A 19,171-nucleotide genomic window follows, 5' to 3' on the forward strand; every position below is an offset into this window, starting at 1 on the left:
CTCATACCACTCTGAATTTGAATGTTTCGTTTTAATCAACAGTTTTGCTTTTCAGGTTTCACAGTAATATAACCCATTAACATCTGTGGATGTATGTGTTTAATTTCCACTAGCATTAATTGGAGTTAAACATTTGCATTAAGTACATCTCCCTTGAGCTCTCTAATATTGCTTGCAAAATGTAATCAGATAGTAAGTGATTGTGAATGTACAATTAGAGTACAGATTGCTTCAACTGTGCATTAAAGTCTTAATATTGATAATCCAGTTTTTTTACTGGACATTTCCTAATATCCTAGTGAAAAACTGTTAGCACTGTATGTTAAAATCATTGGGTAAACTAGTTAGAACTAATCCATGTATGTTATAATATACCTTATAATCACAATTTATTTAACAAATGTAATTAAACCACCTTTTGTTTACTTGGACTGCAGATCCTCAGCTTACAGGGAGAATCTTGCCGCATCCAGTTTAAAGTCTGAACTTCAGGTGCATGTGGTTCACTGTGAGAAATTTGGAAGGTAGACATGAACTTGAGGGCTGAAAAGGCTATGAGGTGCTGATATAAAATTATCTTTCTGCACTGAACAGTTACTCAAAAGTTGCATCTCTGCTGCTGACCTCCATAATCTCCCACAGAACCATAGAATTACAGAATGGTTTAGGTTGGAAGGGACCTTAGAGATCTTCCAGTTCCAGCCTTCCCTGACATGGGCAGGGTCACCTTCCACTACTAGTCCAGCCTCATATCCTTAAATTATAAAACTCAAAAAAAAAAATCAAAATTGTCAGAGTGAGGTATCTTTAAAGTTGAGCCTGTCTCTTGTGCAAAGATATAAACTGCAAGTACATCTTTTTAGCTGGCCCACTTTACTTCACTGTCTCTTTATTTACTCCATATAATCAGCTGTGTCTATATGAGGACTTGTGATTTCCTTCTTCCTGTTGTGTTCATTTCTTACCTGGTTCATTCTTATCCAAGTCTCCCATATCAAGGCCATGTGTACTCCGCATACCTCAAAGTATGGGAACCCTTAAGTGTTGAACATGAAGGATGTGTTGAAGTAGTGTTTTGAATTGATGCCTGACTTAATTTTGTCAGTGAAGCATTGGGTCTTTAGAGCACTATTGCTGTGTTAATGAATGTTTCCAGTCCCTTAACCTGCTGCTTTGTCTGGGATTTACAGCTTGTGTCACACAATGCTCTTGAGTAGGACTTGGGCTGTGAAGATTATAGAGAGATATTAAGCATTGTAGCAATCTGACAGCTCAACTGCTGCTGGTTTTTTATAACCCTATGATTAGGTAATTCTTGCCTTAATTCTGTGATTACTCCTTGCAGACTTCCAGTGGGTCCAGGGAGATGTGTGTGAAGTTCAGTTGATGGTGTACAACCCTATGCCTTTTGAGCTCCGAGTAGAAAACATGGTATGAATCTTTCCAAATCTTCTCTTTCTGCTATTTTTTTCTGAAGAAAAATCTCATTTGGACTTTCATATATGATTTTGTATAAATATTCTTAAAATATGGTTTAAGCCAGCATTACCTTGGTTTAACTGTGTGGTGTTGTCAATTTTCTCATATTTTTGGTGATGAGGTATTGAAAAGAAAAATCTTTTCAACTCAGAGTGTTTAAATGCTTCACTGGGACTGACCCATAAATCAGTTCTGTACATTTCTGCATAAAGTAGAACTCCTGCTACATGATTTACATAGACTGGTTTTAAAGTAATAATTACATCCTGAAACCTAATAATTATTGTACACTTGCTACTGTAGTTTAAAAGTCTGCATTCATCCTTGCTTTTCAAGTTCCCATTTTGACTACAATTTAAACACCTGATGAACTAAAATAGTTAGGTCTGAGAAGCTTTGGGTTTTAATAAAAACTTCAGCTCATGGATTTGTTGTTCCCAGTGATTTATGTTATTTGAAAACACTCTAATGTCAGATGATCAGAAGGGAGTGAAAAAGAAGGCTAAACCACTGGACAAATACGTGAGGTTAGAAGGATCAAGCCCAACCACTTCACTTGACTGCTTGCAGTGTATCCTGAAAAAGAGGAAATCGTAGGTGTTTTTCCCTTTCTTTACTCCAATGAACAGGATTTTTAAAAATTGTTATCCATTAAAAGGTTAAAAGTTCTGTAACTATCCAGTCAACTTAATATCCACTCAGTTCTAATCCAGCACTTTCCTTTATGTTAAATATTTTTACCTTTAGTATTGCTTTAAATATAAATCACATCTCTTAGAGCCCTTTGTTCTGTCAAGATAATTGAATCAGTGTAGATTTATTTGCTCATGATTTTTGTTTGGGTTTTGTTTTTATTGATATGTCTACTTCAGTGTCTAGTCAAACAAGTTGACCTAAATTACTGATAATAAACCATATATAATAAAGTGTTTTCCATGGGAAGTGAACGTGCCCAAAGATTTTATTTTTATAGCACAACAAAATTAATTCTTGGAAGCTAACATGCCACTTTCTCCAGCAGCATTTTCTCTCACCCTCACAGAAGTATTCAAATTTTTTAGGGATTGATAGAAAAAGTAGTTGTAAAGCTGCACATCAGAAGGGTCTCTGTGGGAATTAATTGATTAAGAACGTTTTGATTTACAGTCTAATTTGTATTGTGTAAGTAATGATGTCGTTATATATTTAAAAAAAAACTGGAAAATTTCTTAGTGAGGAAATTCCTTCTGAGTGCTTACGTGCACTCAGGAACTTGGAGTGCAGTTATTTGTGTAGATCTGCACAACATCCATTCCCTGAGCAAATTAATTGTAGTAGCACCCCTACTTCTCTTTACTGTTGTCGTGATAAAGTTCTGTCTTGGAATTAACGCTGAATTCCAGTTCCAGTGGTAAGCCCAAGAGGAGTTCATTTGCCATCCAGATGCAAATCATTGAAGTGATTTATTTAACTCTTTAGTCACTGCTTTAAAAAAATTCTGCTCTTCACTGATGTGGGTTCACTCAGGGAAATTGTTTGATTTTGGTAGATTTGTATGTTTATCAAGACTGCAGCAAGTTGAGGAAAGTGCTTGTTCCCCTTGATCTGGAATTTTACAGACAATTTCTTTGGAACCGAGGCCAGTTTGAAGCTCCCCAAATGACAAAAACACTGACATCTGTTCAGTCTCTAGAGGAGAAGATTATTGGGGTAATTCCTACTGCTCTGCTTAATCCCCAAATGGGAAAGTGCAGCAAAACCAGAGTTGGGCTCTTCCCAGTGTAAGGATGAGAGTCAGGGAACGTGCTGCGACCGTGGGAAATTCTCTCCCTAAGAAAAGCTCCCTTTTCCCAAGCATGAAGGGGATCATACCCTGGGGCTGTTGATCTGGTTGTCCAGAGAGGACCTGAGACCTCCATCTTTAGAAATCTTTAAAACCTGAGTGAACAGGATGTGAAAAACCTAAACTGCCACCAGAGTTACCCCTGTTTTGAGCACTGGGCTAAACAAGATGACCTCTACCCTTTCTTTCCAACCCAAGTTGTTGATTTTTCAGTCTCATCTGTGAGCTTTCTGGAATGTAGGAATAGGTATTACTTTATCATAAGAATAAAATCTTCTGTTTCTTCTGTTTTCATTTTAATAATTCAGAGTGCTGGTTAATATTTTAAAATGGTGTGTTTTATTATTAACATATACTCATGCCTGCAGTCCTTGTACACTTCTCTTGTCTGATTTCTCATCAGGTATCACTTTCTTTCAGACGATTTACTCTTACTGACTCAGTTTCATAGCAAGTGTATCCTTTTCTGTCATTTAGTGGCAGTTTCAGCTTGTTTTTCCCACAACTTTTTTCCTCCTGCCTGACTCAGCACCTCACCTTTGCAGGATGACTGCTCATTCAGGCTTGTTTCCAATTGTCACTGAGTTCTCCATTGCTTGGTTTAGTTTTTCTTTGTCCTTTCCATGGTCTGCCATTCACCAATATGTAACTATACTGAAATCTGCAGTCCTATTTATTTTTTTAATTTTTCCCCTTTCCCTCAATTTAGATTTGTTGTTCTGATAAATTACTCATTTCATGTTAAATGAAATCCAAGCTTTTGCCGTGGTACTTTTCCTACTGTGTCTGTTTGTTGAATTTCTGTTGCAATGGTAAACAACTTAGTATTGAGCACAGGTTGTTAAGGAGAAGGATTCCCAGTGGAAAGGCTTCCTGAGCTTTTTCATTAATTGAAGTATTAATGCTGAGTCCATGTAGGTTAATTGAGGAGTGCTTAAGTAAAAGGCATTGAATTTCTAAACTTGATGTGAGACTGTGGACACAAGACTTTGATTAGTGTTGCTCCGATGATAAACCCTGAACAATTGATTTTCCTTGTTATTTTCTTTTATTGTTCTCAAGGATCTTGGCCCATCCTTGTTGTTTTACTGTTAATTTCCTGTCATGAATATTCCTGATTTGGGACTCTAATTAGGTACCTATTCTTCATTCCTGTCCCATTTCTGTGTTCCTATTCTGTCTTTTTCTATTTCGTGTTTCTGTTTTGTCCATATAGTTTGAAGGCTGGTCCAATGAAAGGTACTGTAATGAAAGGTACAGTAGTGTTTGTAAAATGACAAATTAAAATGTTCAATCATGGAGCATGGAAGTGATTAGCTCCCACAATTGTGTGAGTCAATGATATAAAGTGGGAGAGATCTTGGGGTTGAGCAGAACAAAAGCAGAACAAATGCTTTAATAAAACTAAGCAGGTACCTTAAATCAGCAGAATGAGAGACAAAAATGAGCCTAACCAGAACTGGCTGTGATGGACTAGACAGAATATTGCCGTGCTGGTGGTGGGGTCCAGGTCACCTGGAGATGTTCATCTGTAAGTGAGTGAAATAATTGCCACCACTTTGCCTTTTCTGCCAGGAATACTGATATCTGTACAGACTTGTTCAGATTTGTGACTGATGGCCTCCAGCACTTTTGCAGTTTGTTCTGCAGTTACTGCCATTTCTGCAGTTTTCTATGCAGGAAAAAATGATCTTCACTTTTCAGACCTTCAAAAAAAATCCAAAAAATTCTGGGAACTCTCTAGTGGATTTATTTTGTATCTTGAGACAAATGCGTAAAGCAGCAAACCACAGTACAGTCTGGAGAGATCTGCTACTAAAATCCATATGAAGATGCAGTGCAAAATGTTGAGTTCACTAAGATTTTAACTACTTTTTCATCTTTGTTTATCAAGTTTCCTATTAAAAGCAAAACAAAAAAAAGCTGAGAAATTTTGAGGTAATGTTATGTATTGAGGAAAAGCATTTTCTCTGCTCTTACTGTGGAAAATACAACCATGGTTCCAAGAAAGCTACAGGATCTACAGACATTATAAACTGTATTTAATAAATAAATATCAAGAAACAAAAAAAGCCTAACCCATGAAAATATTGTAATTTATAATACTTAGTCATTATTCAAGAATTAAGTATTTGTTCTGTAGTTTTCCTTCTGTTTGGGACCTGTATTTAATTGAACACAATCAAGTATGGTATTTTGATTAATGTTGCTTTAAGAATGACCATTGCTTTTTTTTTTTTTTTAACTTCAAGACTGTGCCATTAGTCAAGAGCTCTGTGTTGATGTTTAAAAAGAGCATCTAAAATTTTGATAAATCTGAATGTATAATCAGTCCCACAACTTTGCTTATGATGGTTTAAATTGTTTCCACGAACTGCTCTTTCTTGAGTTCACATCTTTTGCTGTTTCTGCCTCTTGGGAGAATATTTGCTTACTGCTACACTACATTTAGTGGAGACAGTATTAATCAGGAATGTACACAGAAAGGTGAAGGGGAGAAAAGAATAAAAATGGTTGTGTTTGGTGTTTTTCTAGGTCTGCCTAAAATAACCATATTACAAATAGTAGGCAAAATTTTAAAATAAATATTTGACAGTTTTTGTGTAAAGTATCTGACAACATGGTGTACAAGTATGTTCAGCATGGAAACTAACTTTGAAGGTCGTGTAACTTTAAAAAAGAATGATTGCATTTTGGGGCTGGTAAGTAAAGCCTAAAAAAAGCAGTTACATCCTCATGTTATTTTAACAGCATCCCCAAATGCTGCCATTTACATGCAAGTTGTTTTGTTCCTCTAAAACTAAAATGAGATTTGAAGTGATTGAAAGACATGCTGTGATGGAAGCATGCATACATTCACTCTAGGACAATTCAAATTGTTTTATAAGAATACAAAGAAATGTAAGCATTTTTTTGTGTGTGTGACTCATATATTCCCTGGAGGAAATCTTGGATTTGGATGATCTTTTCTTATAGGGTCAGAAAGAGAAATGATTACCAAGTGGTGACTAAATGATTACTAAGTATAACTGCTTGAAATAATGTATAAAACTCTCAGGAAAGGAAAGTAACACATTTCTCTTCTTTTGGTGGTTTGGCTGAAATATTTTAGATAATAGATGTGAGAGTACTTTAGCCTTTATTAGGTTTTCACTGTTAAACTGTAAAACTTTGGGCACCAGAGGGCAATGTTGGGCAAATATTGCAGAATTGTCCGATTCAGCAAATTGCGATCTTGAAATTGTCTTTCAGACATTCTAAGATATGTCACTGTCTTTTAAAACTTGCTTGTGTGGCCTAAGTTTTAAGGGTGAGTGTCTTGATTTCAATTTATGTCTGGAAATCTGAAGTCTAGTTGATTTTTATATTGATTTTTTTCCCATTTTAATGAGTTTTAATGTTTTCTTAATGTCTTCGCTTTTCAAAACTTGGAAGTTTTACTGAATAGTAGAACTCTGAAGGTGGAGAAATTGACTGCTGCTTTCTCGTTTTTGTATTAGTGCATTTGAAGCTCTTCAATTTATAGTCCAGGCATAGTGTGTGCCTAGTGCAGGTGTTTTGGCATTTACATTGTGTTTATTCTCTAAAAAATCCCTTTGTTTTCAAGGTTTGCATTACATATTAGAGAATATTTAGGGGTCCCTGTCAGTTTTATTTATTTACATTTCCTACAGCTGATAGTAAACCATTGGAGAGTCGGTAGGGTTTTTATCACTGATTTTGCAGGAATTTAAGTCCTTGGTTGAATGTTTTTAATTGAGATGAATCCTGAATAATTCAGATGTATTTGAATATTAGGCCAACTGATAGATCAGTGTTTTTGAGACTAAAATGTAGTTTAAAAGCCTTCTGTACCAGCTTTAAAAGTGAGTTCTAGAGAGTGTATGGGGTTACCTTTTGTTTGTGTTCTAAGATTTGCTTCAGCCAAAGCAAAAGCAGCAGAATTGTGGTGAAAATTGAGGCTACATCAGTGTTAAAAAGAGAACGTTCATCCTGTTTCTCTGGGGCGAGTCCCACTGGAAGGATTAATGTGGGAATCAACAAGTCTCAGTGCTCTGATACACTGGGTGGTGAATATATAGAAAGACATAGTTAGGTTTTACTTGTGTTTTTGTGGATTGTTTCTGACAGCTGAAGTCTCCATGTGGAATGGGAGGAAAATGAAAATTCAGTAGAAATGAGGGTGTGACAGAGTATTTACATACAACTCAAGTAAAATGGTGAAATGGAACGCAGTCTCAAGGACAGAGTTCTCTACTGCAGCTTTCCGCAAAGCCAGAGTAGCTTTGGGTGAATTAGGTGTTTTCTCAAGAGTGTCAAGTCTACAAAGAAGTAATTGCTAGAACAAAGATTTTACGGATTTTGGGTATGTTATGTGTTTTTCTGTGGCCCAAGCCATGAGATTTTTCATCTCTCTTCATAAAAGTAGTATGTTCCTCTTTACAGAGTTCTCAGTTCTCATGAAGCACCCACACAGAGTTGAGATTTAATCCAGTTGTACTTACTGCTTTTATTGATGGAGGTGTTTGGGTAGCATCTTTATTCAAAAATAAAATAAATATGTGTATAGAAAAACAACTGGTAACTTGGATTTATATGCTTTCCAAAATTAAATTTACTTTTAACAGCACATTCTATGCTCAGGCATCTTCAATTCATGAACCAAGCTTAAAGAAAACCCCCAGTCTGCTAAGAACAGTAATGCTGTGTTCAGAAATTTCGTCAATGATTTTTTTTTTCTGCTTCATTTCTCATTTTGTCCCATGTTTTAAATTTAGGATGCTAAAAGATTTCTCCGATACTAAGGGAGTAACTGCAGGCATTTAGGCTTGAGAGGATCAGTTCAGCAAAATGAATGCATTATTCCAACTCACTGAAATATGTAGGTTGGATGGTTAAGCTCTGTTATCTGTAAATACAAATATTATTTTTTTCCTCTTAGAAAACGTATTTTGGCCAGGTAATTGAAGCTAAGCAAGATCTACTATTGATGTTTGATTTCCACTGTCCAAAATCTATCAAATATTCAAATTAAAGTCACAGGTACAATTCAATGTAGGTGCAAAACAGCACCATGCAGATGATATCTATGATTTTTTTTACTCTGCTTGGGTATAAATTTTTATTAGTTTTTCAGACATCATTCTCAGCTCAGTTCCTGAAACACGTTTCCATGTTGAATACAAATCCTGCTGTAATTCTGGATGCACGCTGCAGTCACTGCAACTTAAACCCCAAAATAACTGCTATGAGTAAATTGGAATAAATCATAAAAGTTTGGCTGATGTAATGCATGGGATTAAAATATAAGTATGTGGCATAAAAATGTAAGTGTATATCATAAATGGATTTATCTGTGTAATGTGTTTTTTCAGGGTCTCTTGACAACTGGAGTAGAATTTGAATCTCTCCCTGCTGCCCTTTCCCTCCCTGCAGAATCTGGGCTCTATCCCGTGACTCTCGTTGGGGTTCCCCAAACCACGGGGCAGATCACTGTCAATGGTAAGGGATGGCTCCGCTCACTCTTTGGGGGAAGAACAACCTGAGCTTTACACCCCTGTGGGTTGCATGGCTTTGTTTGCCACGTGTGTGTTCCCCACTCTAAGTTCTCCTCAGTAAGTAAAAGAAAAAAGAAAAATAGGGAATCTGTTCCCTGTACCAGGCTTCATTAAAAACAGCCTGATGAATCACTTGGTGCTGCAGTAACGAGCACATTCTTGGAGTATCTCATGTGTGAGAGGATGAGGATAATGAACTCCAGCTCCCCTTTATTAATGGTTTCATTTGGAAAGCTTCTGAGGAGGATTGCTTGAGAACTTTTTTCTTGAGAATGCAGAAGATAATCTTGCAGGTTTTTTTTTTTCCTTAATTAATCGTGTTCATGTAAGATTAGAGAAATTTTTGCAGATTGCTTCCGTGGAAACAGTTTAGCCAGGCTGTACGGCCTGTTTCAGTCAAGATATCATTTCATTAATAAGCCTAAATAAAACTCTGTTTGTAGTAAGGAAGAAAATTAAAGAGCTTTTACAAAAGCCTAGCAGACCTAGAAAAGGAGGCATATGTGGAGAGGATGGATTCAACATGTAGTAGGAGTGAATCATCTTACCAAATCACATTTTTAATTGTCTTCCTGGAATGCAAAGTTAGGATACAGAATAAGAACCATTTTAGTAAAGCTAAGCACTAAAAGAAGATGGCTTTGAACTTGAAGAAACTCTGTTCTCACTGAGTTTTTCTTAAGTGCTTTTGTGTCTGCTCATAAAACAATTTTTCATGTGATTTTTTTTTCCCCAGAAACTATTTCAGTAAATACAGAATAGCCTCAAAGCATTCAGAACGTTGGTACTGTAGTTGTCTCCTTTGAGTTCCACATACTAAAAATGTATTGCAAGTAGAGGAGTTGATTTCTGTACTTGGCAGCTTTTTGTGTGTCATTGTATCAAATTTTCCTTCAGATATAACTCATAAATATTGCCTGGTAAGGAATCAGGGAGGAGAGGTATTTTTTTACTAAATTGAACTTTCAGAAGTTGTGTTCTTTCATGGCAGGTTTCTGTGTTTATGCATGCATACTTTTTCTATTAATAATTTCCTTTAGGATTCTTTTATCCTTATGGATGCAGTTGAGATTCTTTCCTATGAACATTTTTCTGAGGAAATAGGAAGTGTATGTTGAAGGTTGACATGTTTTATGTGCACCAGTGAATTGGGTGACGAGGTGTAAAATGGTGTCCATGCTATGACTTGTGATGTGGATCTTGTAAAGAATTCTGCTGAAGTTACTGTAATGCATTGTAGAAATTGGAGGCTCTTTACAATTTCTTATATTTTACATGCCACAGATGCAGAGGTGAACCTATGTTGTTTGTACATTGTCAGGTACTTATAAATGTTGTTATTTCAGGGGTTTGAAAGTCCTGTACGTATTATGTATCCATAGGCGATTTTCTTGTAGAGAAGGTGGTGGTTTGGGTAGCAGATACACTGACAAGATCTGACCAGTAAACTTAGTACTTTTAGACCTGCCAGAAAACAGTAAAATTCACAACATAACTGGTGTTTTTGTCTAAAACTCAGGTTATCATACCTCAGTTTTTGGAGTCTTCAGTGATTGCCTTCTGGACAATCTGCCAGGAGTGAAGACCAACGGCTGCACTGTCGAAGTCATTCCAGCTCTGCCAAGGCTGCAGATTAGCACCTCCCTTCCAAGGTGAAAAATTAAATTAAATTATGATTTTATTTGGTCATATTTAAGTGTTAGTCATATGCTGAATAAAAGCTCTTCCACCTGAGAGTATAATCAATGCTTGAGTAAAACAGAACATAATCTAAATCTGCATTTTTGCTTTAGAATGCAAACCTGAGTGTTTTGCTTTACTGCTTGAAACCATGGAATTTCATAGAAAACATGCAAAAAGAATTTTGCAGTATTGTTGTGCTCAAAACTTTCATTTTGGGCAAAGAGGAATATATCAAGCCAAAAATTCACTGTTTATATCTTAACAATCCAGTCCAGGCATCATAGTTAATTCAGATAATTATCACAGAAGAAAGAAAAAGTAAGAGAGAAAAATATACAGGAAAAGAATCACTAATAAATACATGTGCATTTATATAGCAACTGAAAACATAATTTGTTTTGCTTTTTAGTATGCAATTCCATGATACTTTTGTCTCAGTATGAGGGGGAAAAAGATATTCCATCTTCTCTTTCACTCCACATGCTCAAATTTCAGAGCCCTGAAATGCTAACAGTACATGACAGTACATTCTGAATGATCAAAAAATACTTGTTTGGACTCCTTGTCACATACCTGTTCTGAAAGACTGAAATCTGCTCCTGTTTGTGGAGGCTGCTTGTCTTGTGGTAAGGAAGAACAGGATCAAAGGGAAGGATGGCAGGAATACCTGCAAAAAGAAGTGGAATTATTGGTCATTAATCTCATTAACTTCTGTCCTCGTATCTTTGATGCCTTCTGACCATTCTGCGTTAGCACAGAAAATACAGGCAGGAATGGAGCCTCTGCCCATCTTTCTTGTTCTGCAGCCTCCTTCCCTCATTCATGCTCCAAAGAGTTCATCTCTAGTCACAGTTTCACCTTTCACACTGGGAATTTTTCCCAGGATCCACTGCTATGAGGTTTATGCCCTGCACTGTCCACTAAACCTGCTCATTGTAGTGACCTGCTCTTGGATTTTCTTTTTTTCCTTTCCCCTTCCTTACAGTTTTTGCAGGTAGTTTAACAAGCTTTCAGAGTTAGAATATGTATTATGTATTGCTTGAAATCTGACTTGTCTTATGCATAAATTATTAATTTTTCTCCTCAGTGTTCTAAAAATGGAAATGGAAAATGGTATCTAGTGTCTTCAGCGGTAGTTTCGAGTCTTCCAAGAATAGTGAATATAGTAACTTGGACAGGCTTTTAACGTTTTCATCATAATAATTTGTTTGTCACATTTTGCAGGTCTGCTCATACACTTCAGCCTTCTTCAGGGGATGAAATCTCCACTAATGTGTCTGTCCAGCTGTACAATGGAGAGACCCAGCAGCTCATCATTAAATTAGAAAATATTGGAACAGAACCTTTGGAGAAACTGGAGGTGACAGCAAAAACAGTCAACACCAAGGGTGTGTATCCTGATTTATATTTGGAAATAATGATGCTGACTTCTTCTCCGTTAAAAGGGAGATTATTTGTGTTAAACTTCTTTTAGGTCAGTTTAGAATAAATATAGTCCCCATTACAGAGCTGAAATAATTCAGTTTGATTTTATTTTAGGAATGTAGAAATGAAAGAGAATGTAGAGAACGAAAGAAAATGTAGAAAGTGAAGGAAATTGTAGAACCATCTGTGTGTTAAGAGTCACCTGCTTTTTGGAAATCTAGATTTAATTTCACTGTTACTTGGGGAAAAAATCCTGAGGCAATTACTTGTAAAGAGGAAGAATCTTGGGTCTAAATTATTTTCTCCTTATGTCTAAATATGCTGATTAGTTCATTAAATAAATTACTATTAGCAGTAATGTTGTCCTACTTGAGGGAGCAGAAGTAAATAAGCCTGTTTCTATCTCACTCAGTGAGCAATAAGAAAAAAAATGGAGAGAAGACTTTAAAAGACAAAGCAATAAATAAAATAAGCTATTGTGAGTTTAAAGAATAATTGTAGCTCTGGATGAAATACAGCACATCCCCTGTGTACACTTAATTCTCTTGAAATACTCTGTCCCATGTTAGTATTAAAAAGTAGTCTGATAGGTGAATCCTGCTTTTGTTTTGTGATGTATTTTTTTTCAGGTTTGTCCTCTGAGGGATTGTTATAAAAATGATCTTAACAGAAGTACTGCAGGTGACAAGCAGCATAATCTTTACTGACAGTAGAAATACCTTATTTTATTGCAGGTTTTATTCTGTCAGTGCCAGAGCATTAAAATGCAGTGTGATACCTTGTGATTTCTGTTCATTTCAGTATTCAAGCTCGTGATTTTTTTATAACAGAGTATCCCCTTCTCCATGACCTCAAAGAATAGGAGTTGCCAATCATCTCAAAATAGATTTTCGGTCTGAGGCTTGTTACCAGGAATAATTTTAGGAGTTGAAACGTATGATGACATACTGTTCTTATTTCAAAAATTCCAACATGCTCCTCCTGGGCCAGGGGCTGCATGTATGGAATGGAGAGGCTAAATACAGCACTCAGGTGAAATGGAGAAATTTATGTATTAAATAGTGGAATATGTGGGCCTGTGAATCACATGTGAATCAGAATTTTTGTACGTAACATTACACAGTGTTGAAAAAGAGACTCATGCCAACTTGAAAACCACCATCTCTCCATGACAACTTTTGTTAAAAACAGTGGGGAAAAAGAATAGTTGATAGTCTCGCTTATAACTTCAGTAAAAGTTTGAACTGTACTTCATCCTGTATTTTTTCTCTGTCTATAGGAGATGTTTATGATGAGGCCCCTTTGTGTATCTGTATCTGACAGTGTCTTAAATTTTACTAGGCATGATAATTATCTATCAGAAAAAGGAAAATTTCTTATGAGTAAGCTATGAGCATGCATACTCCAAAAATGCAGCTTAAATCCCTACCTCAGAAAACCAGAAGTAGAGTGAGTTTTGAGAGGCACCGAACGATATTTGTTCTGACAGTGTGAGAACTGTGCCATCGGAATCATGCAATCAGTAATGTCTGTGCGGGCAGGGACCCCTGGAAATCATCTTAACCTTCTTTTGGAAGCAGAACTTGAGGTGATCCAAGATCCTGGCAAGCAGAATATTCAGTTCCTTGTGTTGTCTCACAGAAGTGAAATGCACTCCTGTATTTGGAACTGTGTGCTTGAGATGAATTGCGTTATTGGAGGAAAAAAACAACTTACGTGTGACTTTTTAAATGGCTGTTCTGTGGAAACAATGTAAAGCACTGAAAAAGGCTGAAGAACTAATAGTTCACATTAAGCATGCAGTAGTTATGTTTTTTCAAATGTGATTGCATGGAGGTGTTGCAGAGGATCACAGAATCATTCACTGGATGGTTTGGTTGGGAAGGGACCTCAAAGACCTTGGACTTCCAATTCTTCTGCAATGGGCAGGGACACCTTTCACCATTCCAGATTGCTTGGAACCCCATCCAGCCTGGCCTAGAACACTTCCAGGTGTGGGGCAGTCACAGGTTCTCTGGGAAACCTGTGCCAGGGCCCCACCACCCTCACAGTGAAGAAATGCTTCCCAATACTTAAGCTAAACCTGTCCTCTGTCAGTTTGAAGCCATTCCCCCTTGTTCTGTCACTTCATGCCCTGTCCAAAGTTCCTCTCCAGCTCTCTTGGAGCTCCTTTAGGCACTGGACAGGGCTCTAAGATCTACCTTAAGCCTTCTCTTCCCCAGGATGAGCAATCCCAGCTCTCTCAGTCTTCATAGCAGAGGTTCTGTGACCAACTTAGTGGCCTCCTCTGGACTTTGTCCAGCAGGTCTTTCTTGTGTTGGGGATGGACCTTTGCCTTTTTCCATGGGCTCTCTTCCATTTTAGTTATGACCATAAATTGATACAAATGCATCTAGGCTGGGCTGACAGTAGAGTGAGATGGGATTCTGGTGGTCAATAGGGAACTAAAGATTTGTAATGTCAGCAGCTCCGTCTGGTCAGTGAATACATGCATGGAACTCATGGGGATATGACATCAAACCATTTCTAACAGCAACACAAACTCTTGGTCTTACACATCAAGTTGCCACCATGTGCAGGTGTCCACAGTGTATTAAGAAGTTGTCTCTTGGTTGTTCTGTTCTACTCCTCACTGACATGTGCCTGTTCAAACTGCTCAAGGTCTCCTTGAAAGCTGGTGGTCACCTTCATTTGCCTGACCACAGCTTGCCAGTCAGCTCAGGAACTCATGAGAAGCTGTTGGCCAGTTCCAGCCAAATGCAAAGAGCTTTCAGTCAACCTTTTTTACACCTGATTTCCTTTGCTTCTTTTTGCCTTGGCAGTTGTTTGTGAATCTCTTGCAGCTGCTGCCTGCCTGACCCATTTCCCTACTTTCTCTTTCTGGAGCCACAGCTTTTAGCGCAAAGATGCATGCTGTAAATGGCAAAGATTCTCTTATTTACTGTTGCTGGATTTATAGCCAGTCACTGTCCTTGAGGAAGCCAACTCCTCTGGCATTGTTTTGAGTGGTGTCATGTTAATGAGAACCTCTGGAGGTTTGGCTTTCATGCTTGCCTTCCCTTACTTCTCTTCTGTCATTATCAGGTGCAGCTCTTTGGGTTTTCCTCTCTGGCCCTCAGATGAATAAGAACTTGCAGCTCCAATCCCCCTGTGCAGTTCATAAAGGACATCAGAGAGATTTGAGTCCTTCAGCAGCCGTGTGTTATGGAACAGCTCCTGAGGCAGATCAGCAAGAGAGACTTGTCATGCTGCCACAATAGACACATCTGTCATGGCTTTTCGTGTCTCACTGCACCCCTGAGCCAGGCTGGGGCATCTGTAGGTTGGATATCACATGTCCACACTGTCAGGGTCGGCTCTGGGTCACCTTACACTGTCCCTCACCGGGTCAGACAGATGAATCCTTTTTTTGGAAAGATGACCTGTGCAGAGCTGGATGCTTTCCCTTTGGCTCCAGTCAGCTCTTGTTAGAGGCTTGTTGTGTCTCAGATAAGGGAGTACTGTCCAAAGGGTTTGGTAAACCAACTATTTGGTCCACTCAGGGGCAAATATATAACCCTGGTGTTTTCAAACTTGAGACTTGAGAAGAGCCCACCAGGCAATCTTAGCACATGTGGTGAGCCCAGCTACACACACTGAATGAATCTGGATGAAGCAAAATCCTCACTCATCTTTCCTAGAAGTGACAGGAATTCACATGTAGGGAAACAGGTTCACCTGTCCAGCTGTATTCTTCCCATGGCCTTTGAACGCATCTGCCAGACCACAAATGAAAAATCTACTTTGAGGTTCAGGAAGAACTGTGAATATCCAGGACTAGATCTATTTACCTTTTTTTGCTAAAGAGAACTTTGTAAATTCTTTCAAATTGGAGTTGTGTTATTGTGGAGGGTTGACCCTGGCTGGATGCCAGACACCCATCAAGGCTGCTCTGTCACTCCCCTCCACAAAGGCCAAGGGGGAAGAAAATACAATGAAAGTCTCATGAGTTCAGGACCAGGAGAGATCATTCACTGAGTACTGTTACAGGCAAAACAGACTCACCTTGGGGATAGTATTTGGATTTTATTGCTAACAAAACTGGACAGGATAATAAGAAGTAAAATATATCTTTAAAACACCTCCCCCCACCACTCCCTCTTTCCCAGATTTTCCATCCTCTCTCACAGTGGCACAGGAAGGTGGGGATGGGGGTTGCAATCAGTTCATCACACCTTGTTCCTGTTGCTGTTCAGGGAGAGGAGTCCTCCTGGCTCCCGTGGGCTGCAGGGGAATCTCAGCTCTGGCACCTGGAGCATCTCCTGCCCTTCCTTCCCCACTGACCTTTGGTGTCTGCACAGTTGTTCCTCTCACATATTCTCACTCTCCCCTGAACACAATTACTTCCGTGCAAAACTTCTTCCTAAATGTGTTATCACATTGGAAAGAACATAACAAGTCCTGCAGGTTCATTTCTACCTACCAGGTATAGGAGAAGTAAAAATGTATGAATGCCAATGCCTGTGCATTTAGAACTGATAGTTATTTTGAGTTTATAAAATAAACTATAGCAAAAAGCCAGATTTACCAGGGGATTTAAGATTGAAAAGAATTGAGGTTCTTGTGTTCTCAAAAGATTTTTTTACCAGGTTTCTCTATGCTAAATCTCAGTGTGGGCTTTTTTTTTTCAGACGTTAAAATATGTTAAAAGTTAGATTGACCTAGGATGACCCAAAGTTAGTTTCTGGATAAACTTTTACATGATATTTGTTAGGATTTTAGTGATTTAGTACCCAGTAAAATGAAACAGGTTGCTTTTTACAAGTCCTGATAACAGTTGCTTGTAACTTAAGATGTTAAGATGTAACAGATTTTGGACTTGAAAAAAGCTGAATGCAGGCTTGCCCCAATTTAGCCTTCCACTGAACTGAAAGGTCTGAAGCCAGAGCATAATTCACTGTAATACTGATTACTGAACAAAGTCAACATTGTAAAACTATAACCAAGTGTCAAATAAATATAAATTAGCTGATTTTTTACATCTACAGCTTAGCTTTTAGCTCAAGCATTTAGATCTTGTGTTGTAATTACTGGTGTTAATTAGAAAGTATCTGCAAGGGCTGTTCTCACTTCAAAAGTCTTTTCACTTGTAATGTCTTCAAATAAATCTCTTTCTTAATGAAAACATGTTTTGGAAAGAGTTTGGTGCTCCACTGCTTGGGATATGTCCTTCTTTGTTTACACTGAGGGAAGACACTCCTTTAGCATATTGGATTTTTACTTCACAGGAAAAGGGGATAGAGATTGCCATACTTATCAACTTACTTTTTTTCTTCAAAGTAGAAGAAAATGATCAGAATGGTGTTGGGGTTCCAGCTAAATCATTAGGTGAGGTGGAGGTGAGTTTAAGGAAACTATTTTTGGAAGGTTTTTTTATTTTTACCTCATCTTTGTTTTTATAAAGAAATCTTTACTATTGATTTCATGGGCAAAGACACAAGACAACATCTGGTGGTCTGTGAGAAGAATATCTTTCAGGCAAAGCTTTTATTGTTTAGGTTGAAGTTAATGGAAAAAATATTCTCTTTGTTTTCTCCTTCCCTAGAAAGGGAAACCAAAAATTTCTGTGCAAATCAACATGATTTGGACATAATCTGGAATTCTGATTGCTGTTTCTGAAAGATCCCTTATTTCAGGTTGTAGTAGTTGAGGCGGTCTGCCCACCCTGTTCCCTCACATGTGGATCTTAGATGGTGGTTTTGGAAAGGTTCTCAAATCACAGCAGATTTTAATTACCTTGCTCTTATCAAGTAGCCTGGGAGGATGTGGAGATGAGCTGTGTGACTTTCAGTGGTCCATGTTATGCAAAGCAGTGCTCAAATGTTGTTTAAATGAGCTTTTTAGAAGAATTCTCCAATATACTTTGGAGATAACATGCGTTGCTACAATAAGTCAATAAACATAGCTTTAGGACACTCCCATTCAAACCATCATGCTTATTTTATGTATCAATAGACTTTTTTGCAGTATTTAGCATTGTCTGGTCTTGCATATATGAATGAATTTATGGATGGGGTGGGTTGACCCTGGCCAGAACTGAAGACGCATTGTAGATGAACAGTAAATTCTGTTTTTTCTCCCTTGTATAATTTTCTGGCATGTCAGACTTAGGAGGGACGACCTAATTACAGATCCCCTATCTCAAATGGACCAGTGACAAATGATTTATTAAACAAATTTTCTTTTGTCACAGACCAATCCTGTCTGGCATCCTTAATGATTGGGTCTTATAAAAAGCTACTTCTCAGCTTTAAGAAAGGACTTCATAAAAAGATGAAAGCCAATAGTCTTCTTAACCTTCTCTATTGCTCAATAAATAACTGAAGAATGGTTACAGCTGCTTCTAAATTTCAACTGATTAAGTTTGGTGTATTTTGATGAAAAGTGCTCTGCATTCATGTGACACCTCCTGAGTTGAACTGTGTAGGATTCAAAATTATATGAACATTTAGAACCCTTGCAGGCTATATTTAAAGTTTATATTTAATGCTGCCTATTGTGCATTTTTTTTTTTTCTGGTAGTGATCTTCTTCACTTAAATTCATATTTTGGGCTTTATCATCTGTGTGATTCCAGGTCAGTGTCAGTATCAGTATTCAGTAACTTCTCTATCTTTCTCGTGCTACATTAGTTTTAATACCTTAATTCTGGATATTTTTGATACTAATAAGGACGTGACAAATTGGTTAGTACTCTCTACAGCAGTTCAGAACTGAAACTTCCTTAATGCAGGGCTTGTGCTTATCAAATATTTACATATTTTGATACAGAGAAGCTGTATGGAGATTTCTTGAGTTGGAATCTAGAAGACACCCTCTGCCAGTTTCCTCTAAAACCTGGAAAGATTGCCACATTTTGTGTAAACATTAAAGTGAAGCTGGACTTTTCTTGCCAAGAAAACCTTCTGCAGGATCTCAGTGATGGTGAGTTTTTCATTTCTCCTTGCTTAGGAGGGTTGTGTGTGCTGCTGGAAACACTTTTCTAATTGCTGTGGCATTTGCATTAAACGGATTTGAGATGTGGCTGCGTGTTTGAGTATTTGTGTCTTGTAAAGCAAAGACAACCCTTGGCTGAGCTCTACAGATTGAAGGGTGAATTTTTGAGACAGCTGTGGGCATGAGAGTCTGGCCCAACTTCCCCATCATGAGACCTTGCAGTACTGTCT

At 37.7% G+C, this 19,171-nt stretch overlaps 1 protein-coding gene across 2 annotated transcripts in view; it reads left to right on the forward strand.

Annotated features, from left to right (window-relative positions):
* TRAPPC9 (trafficking protein particle complex subunit 9) overlaps positions 1-19,171 on the forward strand; it is a 443,221-nt gene that overhangs the window by 51,427 nt on the left and 372,623 nt on the right. For both annotated transcript variants that reach the window (XM_066175518.1, XM_066175527.1), the window contains 5 exons: positions 1,346-1,431; positions 8,677-8,803; positions 10,379-10,511; positions 11,767-11,930; positions 18,777-18,929. In XM_066175518.1, the coding sequence (XP_066031615.1) occupies positions 1,346-1,431; positions 8,677-8,803; positions 10,379-10,511; positions 11,767-11,930; positions 18,777-18,929 (663 nt within the window). The remainder of the gene's footprint in view (positions 1-1,345; positions 1,432-8,676; positions 8,804-10,378; positions 10,512-11,766; positions 11,931-18,776; positions 18,930-19,171) is intronic.

The sequence above is a fragment of the Chamaea fasciata genome, unplaced genomic scaffold (genome assembly GCF_029207755.1).
Source record: "Chamaea fasciata isolate MVZ Bird 193981 ecotype frontalis unplaced genomic scaffold, bChaFas1.0.hap1 SCAF_1, whole genome shotgun sequence".
Lineage (NCBI taxonomy): Eukaryota > Metazoa > Chordata > Aves > Passeriformes > Sylviidae > Chamaea > Chamaea fasciata.